We start from the raw sequence: 14,200 nt of genomic DNA on the forward strand, positions 1-14,200 counted from the left end.
GCGTGGAAAAATCCGCAGCGTCTGCACAGCGGTTTTTTTTTTTTCATTGATTTTAAGGCTACTGTACATCACAATGCGGATATGCAACGTTTCTGCGCGGTAAAATCCGCTGCGGATCCGCTGCAAATCTGCATAGTGTGCACACAGCCTTAAAATACGGTAGTGCAAAAGTGCGCATAGAATTTAAGTGACTATTCTTTGTAGGTGAGAAAATAATCTCAGTTTTGAAAAATGTTATCTGTCTTTCAATGTCTCCATTGCTTTTTCATATTTTTAGGATGGTCAGACAGATATTCTGTACACATTCTGGAATTCTGTTACTCGGATACTTTCATCTCATTTTGAAACGGCAACAACTTGTAAGTTTCGTTTTCAGCTTTGTTAGTCTATCAGATTTTGATCAAATATTTATTACCTAGTTTTAGATTGTGTTTTGTAGCTTTTTTTGATTCTTATAAAATGAAAAATGCACATGAGTCTATATCCTATTGTGCTTAGCCATCATATCACTGGATGCCCCCAGCTTGGCAATGCTGCTGAGTCTTAGAAAACTCCAATAAACTCTGCCAATGACTGACTTCACAATAAGTGGCTGTTTTCCTCTATAACTAGAGGTCATGCCACAATAAGGGGCTGTTTTCCTCTATAACTAGAGGTCATGCCACAATAAGGGGCTGTTTTCCTCTATAACTAGAGGTCATGCCACAATAAGGGACTGTTTTCCTCTATAACTAGAGGTCATGCCACAATAAGGGGCTGTTTTCCTCTATAACTAGAGGTCATGCCACAATAAGGGACTGTTTTCCTCTATAACTAGAGGTCATGCCACAATAAGGGGCTGTTTTCCTCTATAACTAGAGGTCATGCCACAATAAGGGGCTGTTTTCCTCTATAACTAGAGGTCATGCCACAATAAGGGACTGTTTTCCTCTATAACTAGCAGTCCTATTGATGCCCTAGTTTCAGTGAAAAACAGCAAAATGACCTCTGGGGGACATATGTTAAAAATTTATAGCTATATCCCCTTATAATCCATGACTAGACCTACAACAAATCATAATAGAAATACAATAGGGAAATAATTCTTAAACTATATTTTAGCAAGGATAAACAAGTTTAATAAATTTAGAAGTAATAAACCCCCCCCCATAAATTTAGCATTACTCCTAACAAAAAAAGAAATACTAGTCAACGAAAAGCCATCTTTAAAATGCTTACCTATCTCCCAAATCAGTGGTCAGAATAAGATTGTTGTGTCACATGTGCCCTTTTCTTTCTCAAAAGTCATGTCTCTGCCTTTGATATGGGCTCCCACGCCGAGACGGCGCCTTTCCCGGCAGATGATGGCTAATTTAATCCTTTAACATCCTCATGTGGATTGGAGCGCCGCCCATGACTGTTAACCTGTTAAATGCTGCTGTCAATCTATGACAGCGTTATTTAACAAGCGTCATACCACGTGCCCATCAGCGATACCCTGTCATGATTTCAGGGAGATGATGGGTTGCCAAGACAGTTTGTGGCTCGCGTTCATAGAGGATCGTGATCTTACCTATACATAGAAGTTCTGATCCACTGCTATGTATATCACAAGCGATCAGACGATTGCAGCTTCAAGGGGACCATTAAAAAACAAAAGAAAAGTTCAAATCATCCCTTTTTTATCCCATTAAAAATTAAACAATTTTTTAAAAAATACACATATTTGGTATTGTTAAGTTTACAAAAGTCCGAGCTATCAAAATATAAAATAAATTAATCCGGTCAGTAAACGGTGTAACGAAAAAGAGATCTAAACACCAGAGCTACGTTTTTTTGGCCACCACAACATTGCAATAAGAGTCGATCAAAACATTGTATACCCCAAAATGGTATGAGTAAAAGCGTCAACTCAGGGAGCAAAAAAGATAAGCCCTCACACTGCCCCATTTAGTGAAAAATGGAAATGCTACAGGTCTCGGGAAAATGTGGACATAAGATAATTTTTTTGTTCTTAGAAATTTCCCAAAAATTTTTCACTACTTAAATAAACAAAAAAAATTATACCTGTTTGCTATCTGCTTACTTGTACTAACCAGGAGAATCACTTGACAGGTCAGTTTTACTATATTGTTAACATGGTGAATAAAAACTATTGTGGAATTGCACTTTTTTGCAATCTCAACGCACTTAGAATTTTTCTCCCATTGCATCACTGCAAAAAACAAGCCCTCATACGGCTATATTATCTGAAGGATAAAAGTTATGGCTCTTGGAAGAAGGGTAGGTAAAAACAAACGCAAAAAAGGAAAATTGCCCAGGGTTGAAGGGGTTAACATTGTGAACTTTTCTCACGGAAAACTTGCATGGAAAATTGCATTTCTGTTTAATAAAATGCAGACTTTCTGAAAAAATACAAACAACATCTTGAAAATATACCAGCAGTTTTTAGCATTTCTTTTTATATATTTCTTGTGGATATTAAGATGTGATTGAATAGGGGATAATCGTTTGTTCTCTAACTTATTGTACATCTTCCTCAGAGACCACTTTCCCATTCTGACACTGCCCCCATTTCCGCCTTGTCTCCTAGCGTCCACCTTCCTGAAACAGGCCTTTGAAGGAGAATATCCTAAACTGTTAAGACTTTACAACGACTTGTGGAAACGTCTCCAGCAATACAGTCAGACCTTACACGGTTCCTTTACAAGTAGTGGCAACTCTGAATTTGTCTCCGAGATGCAGCAAATTGAAGATGACACACAAGATGTTTTCACAATGAAAAAGCCTGATCATGAGTAAGTATGCGTATGACAAGCAGAATCCATTTAAGTCCATGGACATTGCTATTAAGGTCAGACCGTTCACATTAAAGTTAGCTGTAACATGGCAATTAGTTTGTCCATGCAAATCTGACAGCTTCTCTTCCACGTAACCACTTGTTTCACATCCTTCACTTGGTTGGGCTAAACATGTTTTATTTAGTAATAAATAGCTTTTTGCAAATTATGTTAAATTGAATTAAATTATGTATATAGATTTATTAGATATATAATATTTTTTCTCCTATGATCCTGCTTGTTTACTGATGAGTCAGCATCATGTTTAAAGAGGAACTTCCATCAGATTTTTCATGTTGAACCAGACACATAATGTACTACTGACTGCAGAGTGGAATAAAACTCTTTTTTTTTTTTTTTTTTTTTACATTTCTGTTTTCCATTGTGGAGATATTAGCAATCACAGTATTTGGTATTGAATGTATTACCTTTTTTTTTGTTAAGTACAAGTTGGTGTTATTTAGCACAAGTTTCTCATTGTGTGAGATGTAATCATACAGCTCTGATCTGAAGGGAGGGGCAGTGCAGCAGAGTTTAGTTGTGTCACTTTACAAACGTTTCTATCAGCTCTCCTGATTACTGAGTGTATTTGTAATCACACTTATGTCTGTTGTGCTAAAGGCCCCATCACACACAGTGATCTCGCTAGCGAGATCGCTGTTTTTGTGACGCCACAGCGAGATTGCTGTGTGTGACGGAGATCAGCGACCGGCCCCCCTGCCGGTTATTGCTGATCGTGCTCGATTGGCCTGGGCTGTTTTTCGATCGCTGGTCTCCCGCTGGCCAGCATACATCTCTGCGTGTGGCAGCGAGAGACCAGCGATCAGCTACGCTGGTTTCTAATGTAAACAGTGGGTATCCAGGAGTCGCGTGGCTCCTGGATACCCACTGTTTACATTAGAAACCAGCGTCCATCATCGCTGGTTCTGATCGCTGGAGGGGCTGTCTTGTGACAGCTCACCAGCGATCAGCCTAACGATGTCCCAACGATCCCATCATGTCGGATCATTGGTGGGATCGCTGGGACATCGTTATGTGTAACGGGGCCTTTAGGCAGCTTGTACTCACTCTACAGTGAGATCACAGCTGTCATTATGTTTCACTTAGCACCAACCTGTCTGCTTTGACCTACCATTGTGTGACATTGACAACTGGCTCAGACCTCCCTGCAGAGTGATTACAAGATAAGCATAGCAGACAAAGGTGTGATACTGACACATCTCTAGGCAGAAAGTGTGGTGGAGAGGGCCAGTACATCAAAACTGATACTGCTAGGAGAGGAGGAGAGCTGGATCAAAGGCTTTGTAATGTGACACAGTTAAACTCAGCTGTGTGGCTCCTTCCTGCACACTGACTTATACAGGAGGTTAGGCCTGGAGATCAGAGCTGTATCATTATATCTCACACACTGTGAAACTTGCTCTAACGTATTGTATGCATGTTTTTTCTGTAACATGTTGCTGTCTGCTTATGATTGGCCAACATCATACAGGGAGAAAAAGTATATTCCCCCTAGTGAAAACGATTTGATATCCTCTACTTGGACTTAGCCTTTTTTTAACTCATTAGATGCCAAAAACTTTGATTGCTAATATTTACACAATGGACAGGCTAAAGAAAAAATAATTCTGCTCTGCAGCCTTTATTACATCCATCATGTGTCTAGTTCAAGGTAAAAAATGTGATAAAAGTTACTCTATAAGGTTATCTGGGCTTCCAAGTTCTGTTGCCAAATCCAACAATGTTGGCTATTTTAATAGATGAATGCTAGTAAAGCAAAATCAAGTAAAACAAATCCTTCACTGTTTCCTATTCTTTCTACTTAGTAAATTCCTAATGGTTAGACAAACCATATGACATGAAAGGGAGACTTGGTCACCCCTATGATTTTGAAAGGTTTGTAATAGTATTTAATCCTCATTTTTATGCATCTTAAAACTTTCTGAAATAACTATCATTTTTAGAGTCCATTGGCTACTTGTTTTATGGGGGATTTTTTTTATTGTTCTTACCTTTTCCATTAAGAAAGTGAAAATTAACCATCATAAGTGCAAGGTGACCATCACAATAGAACCTAAACTACCGAGATGATGGTCACCATGCTGGAAAATGGACCATTGGTATGCAATAGGGAGGTGTGGATAATGATAGAAGAGACTTTTTCAGAAAAATGTCAGTTTTTTTCTTAGAGGATTCCTTTATAATAAAATGTAAGCTTCTCTAACCCGTGAACAATACTGATAAGTTATGTACAGGATAACTTACAGTGTTTCTGTAAAGTCATGGTGCACTTTTGACCAGTCACAGGAAATTATACAGTATACAATAAATCCCCGGACCTGACGTCCTTAGACTTTTACTTTTGGGGTTATGTGAAGCAACATGTGCACATTGAACGTATCAACGACATTAATCACTTAAAACTGAGCATCACAGATGTTATTCACTCTGTTACACCAGACGTCCTTACCCGTGTGTGGCAAGAACTTCACTGTTGTTTGGATGTGTGTAGGGCAACAAATGGAGCCCACATCGAACTTCACTGAATAGGTATGAAACTGGGAGAGTTTTTCTTTTATTTGGAGCAGATTTCACATTTCTATCGTCTTTTGTTGCTTTCCAGTAACTGGTCAAAAGTGCACCATGACTTTACGGACACACTGTATTTGTTCAAACTTCACATACTGTATAGATGAGGAGAAGATGTATGTTTCCTCGGGGAAGGATGCATTAAGAGATAAGGTCTTTTTACAGGTCATGGCTAGTGATATGTGTTTCTTCTTTAGTCCAGAGAAAACTCTGAAAGACTCCCTGCAACCATATGAAGCTGCCTACCTGTCTAAATCCTTATCTAGGCTCTTTGACCCTATCAATCTGGTCTTCCCACCAGGAGGTCGGAACCCTCCTTCAGCTGATGAACTGGATAGTATACTCAAAACTATAGCAAGGTATGTGGAATATCAGAAAGCTATATCCATGTTTGATCAACACTGTGACTACATTCTGTGAACGTTCCTTAATCTTTAGCACTTTTTATTTTATTTTTTTCCAAACCCTCGTTTTCTTGTGCACCGCTCATCGCTCCCCATTTTGGGAAAACATTTTCTTGACAGATCACATACAGTTAGGTCCATATATATTTGGACAGAGACAACATTTTTCTAATTTTCGTTCTAGACATTACCACAATGAATTTTAAACAAAACAATTCAGATGCAGTTGAAGGGTGGCACATGTTAAGGAGCTGAAACTCGTAAACCCTTCATCCAATTTTAATGTGGATACCCTCAAATGAAAGCTGAAAGTCTGAATCATAGAATCATAGAATCGTAGAGTTGGAAGGGACCTCCTGGGCCATCTGGTCAAACCCCCTGCTCAAAGCAGGATTCGCTAAATCATCCCAGTCAGATGTCTGTCCAGCCTCTGTTTGAAGACTTCCATTGAAGGAGAACTCACCACTTCTCGTGGCAGCCTGTTCCACTCATTGATCACTCTAACTGTCAAAAAGTTTTTTCTAATTTCTAATCTGTGTCTCCTCCCATTCAGTTTCATCCCATTGCTTCTAGTCTTTCCTTGTGCAAATGAGAATAAAGTTGATCCTTCTACAATGTGACAGCCCTTTAGATATTTGTAGACAGCTATTAAGTCTCCTCTCAGTCTTCTCTTTTGCAAACTAAACATTCCCAAATCCTGCAACCTTTCCTCATAAGACAGGGTTTGCAGACCGGTCACCATTCTGGTCGCTCTTTTCTGAACTTGCTCCAGTTTGTTGATGTCTTTTTTAAAATGTGGTGCCCAAAACTGGACACAATATTCCAGATGAGGTCTGACCAAAGAGGAGTAGAGGGAAATAATGACTTCACGTGATCTAGACTGTATGCTTCTGTTAATACATCCTAGAATTGCATTTGCCTTTTTTGCTGCTGCATCACACTGTTGACTCATATTCAGTCTGTGATCTATTAGTATACCCAAGTCTTTTTCACATGTGCTGTCACTTAGCCCTATTCCTCCCATTCTATATATGCTTTTTCCATTTTTATTGCCCAGATGTAGTACTTTGCATTTCTCCCTGTTAAAAACCATTCTGTTAGTTGCTGCCCACTTCTCCAGTTTATTTAAATCTTTTTGAATCCTCTCTCTGAACTTCAACTGCATCTGAATTGTTTTGTTTAAAATTCATTGTGGTAATGTCTAGAACCAAAATTAGAAAAATGTTGTCGCTGTCCAAATATATGGACCTAACTGTATTCCATAGTCTTAACTGAAAGTGAAGATCTGATTCTAAGATTTATTTTCTGGTTCCTTGGCTTGCCATCCACTATATTATAAATGCTTGCTCAAGGAGGCAGCAATATTTGCCCATATCAAGTCCTACTGAGATGAAAACAGGGCTTTTAAAAATGATCAAAATAATATTGCTGGACACCGATGGTTTACCATGGCAGCTGGAAGCCTGAAGAAGGTTCTCGTTGCTGCCATCTTGGTATTCCTGAGCAGCACAATTTTTAGGCCTAAGCGTACTAAAACTAAAGTAAAATAATAACAAAAATGTTTTAAAAAAAACATACAGTAAATTAAAAAAAAATCAATTTATATATATTCAATTCTACCCTTTTAAGAGGGGGGAAAAAGTAATAAAAAATAAATGAAAACAGAAACAAAAAATATATTTGTTATTATTGCATCTATAAAAGTCTGGTCATTCAAAGCATAAAAGTAATATGATAAAAGCTATTACAATAATAAAAATCAAAACAACAGAATTGCATTTTTTTCAGTCACCACTCCTCCTTAAATAAATGCAATTAATACTAACCATAAAGTTGTACCCAAATTGGTATCAAGCTCTCACACAACTTTATGGGCTCAAAAATGTTACGGGTCTTGGAAATTGGCGATCCAAACCAAAAATATATTTTTTGCAAACGCCTGAATTTCTTTCTCCACTTTAATAAATAAAAAATAAATGAAATAAAAAATCAATGCAATTTGGGTGTACTATGATTGTACTGACTTGGAGACAGGGCCGGCGTTAGGGGCAGGCAGACCAGGCAGCTGCCTAGGGCCCCCGCTCCTCTAGGGGCCCCCAGCCAGCAGCACATCACACAGTCGCTATGGGGCCCCTGTGAAGCAGGGGGGCCCGCCTGCCCCCAGCACCGACTCCCGCCGCATTGAAGGAGGCAGTGATGGAGGAGAGAGCGTCAGCTGACGATCCCTCTCCCATCATTCCCTGCTCTGCCTCTGACACAGCGGGGGCGCGATGATGTCATCGCGCTCTCACTGTGAGCCAGACAGAGCAGGAGGAGACAGGAGCAGCCAGCAGCGCGGGCATGAGGAGAAGGTAAGGAGTTTTTTTTTAGTGTGAGTACTGGACTGTGGGGCCACTCTGGGGAGACTATATACCATGCTGGGCTGTATTATACCATGCTGGGGGGGGGCTATATACCATGCTGGACTGTATTACACCATTCTGGGGGGCTATATACCATGCTGGGCTGTATTATACCATGCTCGGCTGTATCATACTATGCTGGGGGGGCTATATACCATGCTGGGGGGGCTATATACCATGCTGGGCTGTATTATACTATGCTCGGCTGTATCATACCATGCTGGGGTGGCTATATACCATGCTGGGCCGTATTATACCTTGCTGGGCTGTATTATACCATTATGGGGGGCTGTATACCATGCTGGGCTGTATTATACCATTCTGGGGGGGCTATATACCATGCTGGGCTGTATTATACCGTGCTGGACTGTATTATACCATTCTGGGGGGCTATATACACCATGCTGGGCTGTATTATACTATGCTGGGCGTAATTATACCATTCTGGGGGGGCTATATACCATGCTGGGCTGTATTATACCGTGCTGGGCTGTATTATACCATTTTGGGGGGCTATATACCATGCTGGGCTGTATTATACCATGCTGGGCTGTATTATACCATTCTGGGGGGGCTATATACCATGCTGGGCTGTATTATACCATTCTGGGGGGCTATATACCATGCTGGGCTGTATTATACCATTCTGGGCTGTATTATACCATGCTGAGGGGGCTATATACCATGCTGGGCTTTATTATACCTTGCTGGGCTGTACTACACCTTTATGGGGGGTGCTATATACCATGCTGGGCTGTATTATACCTTGCTGGGCTGTATTATACCATTATGGGGGGCTATATACCATGCTGGGCTGTATTATACCTTGCTGGGCTGTATTATACCATTCTGGGGGGGCTATATACCATGCTGGGCTGTATTATACCGTGCTGGGCTGTATTATACCATTCTGGGGGGCTATATACACCATGCTGGGCTGTATTATACTATGCTGGGCATAATTATACCATTCTGGGGGGGCTATATACCATGCTGGGCTGTATTATACCGTGCTGGGCTGTATTATACCATTTTGGGGGGCTATATACCATGCTGGGCTGTATTATACCATGCTGGGCTGTATTATACCATTCTGGGGGGGCTATATACCATGCTGGGCTGTATTATACCATTCTGAGGGGCTATATACCATGCTGGGCTGTATTATACCATGCTGAGGGGGCTATATACCATGCTGGGCTTTATTATACCATACTGCGCTGTATTATTCCTTTCTGGGGGGGCTATATACCATGCTGGGCTGTATTATACCATGCTGGGGGGGTTATATACCATGCTGGGCTGTATTATACAATTCTGGGGGCTATATACCATGCTGGGCTGTATTATACCATGCTTGGCTGTATTATACCATGGTGGGCTGTATTATACCATGGTGGGCTGTATTATACAGCCCACCATGGTATACAGGCTATATTATACCATGCTGGGCTGTATTATACCATGCTGGGCTGTATTATACCATTCTGGGGGAGCTATATACCATGCTGGGCTGTATTATACTATGTTGGGCTGTATTATACCATGCTGGCCTGTATTATACCATACTGGGCTGTATTATACCATTCTGGGGGGCTATATACCATGCTGGGCTGTAGTAGACCATGCTGGGCTGTATTATACCATTCTGGGGTGCTATATACCATGCTGGGCTGTATTATGCTATGCTGGGCTGTATCTACCATGCTGGGCTGTATTATACAGGCCAGCATGGTATACAGCCTGTATACCATGGTGGGCTATATACCATGGTGGGCTGGGCTGTATACCATGTGGTGCTGGGGTATATACCATGTGGTGCTGGGGTGTATATCATGTGGTGCTGGGCTTTATACCATGTGGTGCTGGGCTATATACTATGCGGCTGTGTTATATACCATGGGGGTACATTTTACATTATTCTATAGGGGAGGCTGTATTATATAATATGGGGGGCTACATTATATTCTGTGGGGAGGTGGGCTGTATTATATTCTATTTGGGGCTACATTATATTCTGTGGGGGGGCTGTATTATATTTGTTATATTTGATGGGGGCTGCATTATACTATATGAGGAGGGCTACATTGTATTCTATGGAGGGACTACATTATAATATATAAGGGGCTGCATTATATCCTATGAGGGGGTTGCCATATATTCTATGGAGGGGCTGCATTGTACTGTATGGGTAGTGGGACTGCATTATATTCTATGGGGGTTACATTATATTCTGTGGAGTGGCTGCATTATACTCTGGGGTAGCTACATTATTCTCTAAGGGGTGGCTGAATTATACTGTGAGAGAGGCTGCATTATATTCTATGGGGGTTACATTATATTGTATGGCTGGGCTGCATTATACTCTGTGGGGTGGCTGAATTATGCTCTATTGGGTGGCTGCATTATACTATATGTGGGCTGCATTATACTGTATTGAAGACTATGGAGAATAAATTATATGAAGAACTATGGGGTGCATTATGCTATGGGAAGTGAATTGTACTACATGGGTGACTATGGCGGTGCATTATACTATATGGAGAACTATGAAGAGTGTATTATACTATATGGAGGACTGAGCAGTGTATTTTAATATATCGAGGGCTATGAGGAGTGTATTATACTATATGGAGGACTGAGGAGTGTATTATACTATATGGAGGACTATAATATTATATGGAGGACTATGGGGTGTAAACTGTAGATGTGCTGCTGATAACATGTATGTTGATCTGTTAGGGTGTGTGCACACGTTACGGATTAGTCTGCGGCTTTTTCTGCAGAGAATCAACATCTCTTGGCAGAAACCGCAGGGTAAAACACATGCATTTTTCCTGCGGATTCCTAGCATGTGTACACCAGATTTGATGCAGGTTCTAGTACGGTGTGGCAGTGCGGATGAGAGAGAGATTGATTGATTTGTATGTTACGGAATGTACACTGCAGCTGTGGTTCCGCAAAAAATAAGTAACATGCTGCAGAAAATAAACCGCAGCAAATCTGCGTGGAATTTTCCGCAGCATGTGCACGGCGGGTTTGGTTTTCCATAGGTTTAAATGGTACTGTAAACCGCATGGAAACTTCTGCGGATCCGCAGGACCAAATCCGCTGCGGATCCACAGCAAAAACCGCAACGTGTGCACATACCCTTAGTGATCCATTAGTGATCGTTCTGTTCCCATCATTCTTTCTCAGACGGTGGAAAGAGGCCGGGAAACAATTGTTGAACGACTTCTTCAATTTTGTCGAGCACTCTCGTTTAGCGGCCTGAACTCAGCGCATGTAAATACAATCGGAATGCTTCTGTGATGTGCAATATGTTAGCATTTGGGGCCCCACTTTGCCTAAAACCGGCCCTCTTGGAGAATCATATTTTCCGGTCATTTTCATAACAAAAGGGACGCAAAAAAATTAAAATGGCAGAATTGCACTTTTGTCACCTTTTCACCCCACTTGAATGTGTTTTTCACTGCTTTCCAGTACACTGTATGGTAAAGGGAATGGTGTCATTTGAAGCAACAACTCCTTCTGCAAGGAAAATCTATGAAAAAAAAATTGATGGGAAAACTGAAACAAAAATTATAGCTCTTGGAAGAAGAAAGGGCAAAAAATGAGACATAGCTGTGACCTTAAAGGGGTTGTGTAACAATAAAATAATGCATGTGCCAAAATTGCGGTAGCCCCTTAAAGGAGTTTTCGCACAACGTGCATCTTAATCAATACATCTTGGAATAATAATAATTTCCACAATTGGATGTGATTAAATAAAATGTTCCTGTGCTGAGATAATCTTATACATGTGTCCCTGCTGTGTACTGTGTAATGGCCGTATCTGACCGTGCAGGAACATGGTCTGATCATACCACAGCTCCTGGGCAGGGGAAGCAAAAGTGAAGATACAGACATTACAGCCAGGGATCACAAATTATTATTTCTGTGAGTTAAAAAACAGGTTTAAAAACAAACATCAAATGTTTTACTCCAAAGAAGGAATCAGCTGTGATCCTGTGCCATGCTATCTGTATTATCTCTTTTGATTTCTCCTCTGCCCAGCAGCTGTGATATGATCAGACCATGTTCCTGTACGGTCAGACACTGCCATTACACAGTACACAGCAGGGGCACATTTGTAAGATTATCTCAGCACAGGAACATTTTTTAGCACATCCAAATGTAGACATTATTATTACTCCAAAATCTATAGATTAAAATGTACAGGGTGGGCCATGTATATGGATACACCTAAATAAAATGGGAATGGTTGGTGATATCAACTTCCTGTTTGTGGCACATTAGTATATGGGAGGGGGGAAACTTTTGAATATGGGTGGTGACCATGGCAGCCATTTTGAAGTTGGCCATTTTGGATCCAACTTTATTTTTTTCAATGCTAAGAGGGTCATGTGACACATCAAACTTATTTAGCATTTCACAGGAAAAACAATGGTATGCTTGGTTTTAACATAACTTTATTCTTTCATGAGTTATTTACAAGTTTCTCTTTGTTTACAGCCATTGACATGTCGCAGACGTTAACACGTGAGGAGCGGATAGAAATTGTGTTGATGTCTGGTGAACGCAGTACCCGGGTCATTGCAGCAGATTTCAATGCATGACACCCTGGGCAATAGGTTGTCAGCTGCGATGTACAGCTTACCTCAGCGGATGATAGTGTTGGCTCTGCACGTGAGCCAGCGCTATCATTCTCGCTGTACACGCACAGCCACAGTCACCTGCAAAATCCAGCTATGGGGGGTAAAGTCACGCCTCCGCTCTCTGCGCTCTGGCATGATGTCATTACACAGCGCCAGAGTGATGTCATCACACAGGGCCACAGCCACTACGGAGCGGCGCACTCCTCTCTTCTAGCGTGAGCAGTGGCATAACTACTGTACAAAGTTATGGGTCCTGGTGTGAACTTTCAAATGGGCCACCCACATAGCAAAATACACGCACATCTCCACTCCACACACCTCGTACGTGCGCGGCTCCGCTCCACACACCTCGTACACACGTGACTCTGCACACCTCGTACACACGCGGCTCCACTCCATACACTTCATACACGCGCGGCTCCGTACACTTCATACACACACGGCTCCGCTCCGTACACCTCGTACACACATGGCTCCGCTCCCTACACCTAGGTCCTCGTACACACACGGCTCTGCTCCATACACCTCGTACACACGGCTCCGCTCCGTACACCTCGATCTTCATACACACACGGCTCCACTCCATACACCTTGTACGCACGCGGCTTCACTCCGTACACCTCGTACACACGTGGCTCCGATCCATACACCTTGTACACACGTGGCTCCGATCCATACACCTTGTACACACGCGGCTCCGCTCCGTACACCTTGTACACACGCAGCTCCGCTCCGTACACCTCGTACACACACGGCTCTGTTCCGTACACACATGGCTCCGCTCCCTACACCTCGGTCTTTGTACACACACGGCTCCGCTCCGTACACCTCATACACACACGGCTCCGCTCCGTACACCTCGTACACACACGGCTCCGCTCCTTACACCTCGTACACACACGGCTCCTCCCGTACACCTCGTACACACGCGGCTCCGCTCCGTACACCTCGTACACACACGGCTCCTCTCCGTACACCTTGTAAACACACGGCTCTGCTACATCCACCCTGTAAACCCCTCCTGACCCCACGCAGAAACTTACCTGCATCCAGCACCATTACAACCAGCACAGACAGCAGCGTCCTGAATACACTGAGGCCCCTGATCATGTGACCCCTGACTCCTCCCCCTCCTGTGACCTCATCACAGGTCCTGTGCACACAGAACAGCTCCTGAATGCGTGCCTTCCCCCTTCTACCTGCCTCAGGGGGTGAGACATGTGGTGCACCGCGGGCCATGTTTTGTATCCCTGGCCATAGCATGATGGACATTAAATTACTTGTATTATAAGGTAACTTCAAGTCTCAGAGAGAAAGAAGAATCTCAG

The 14,200-nt window shown here is 42.2% G+C and overlaps 1 protein-coding gene across 2 annotated transcripts in view; it reads left to right on the top strand.

Moving 5' to 3' along the window:
* COG5 (component of oligomeric golgi complex 5) overlaps positions 1–14,200 on the top strand; it is a 555,903-nt gene that overhangs the window by 385,878 nt on the left and 155,825 nt on the right. For both annotated transcript variants that reach the window (XM_073573558.1, XM_073573559.1), the window contains exons 11-13: positions 278–359; positions 2,573–2,777; positions 5,606–5,767. In XM_073573558.1, the coding sequence (XP_073429659.1) occupies positions 278–359; positions 2,573–2,777; positions 5,606–5,767 (449 nt within the window). The remainder of the gene's footprint in view (positions 1–277; positions 360–2,572; positions 2,778–5,605; positions 5,768–14,200) is intronic.

Source organism: Dendrobates tinctorius, unplaced genomic scaffold (assembly GCF_039654945.1).
Source record: "Dendrobates tinctorius isolate UK_male_01 unplaced genomic scaffold, ASM3965494v1 ptg000035l, whole genome shotgun sequence".
NCBI lineage: Eukaryota > Metazoa > Chordata > Amphibia > Anura > Dendrobatidae > Dendrobates > Dendrobates tinctorius.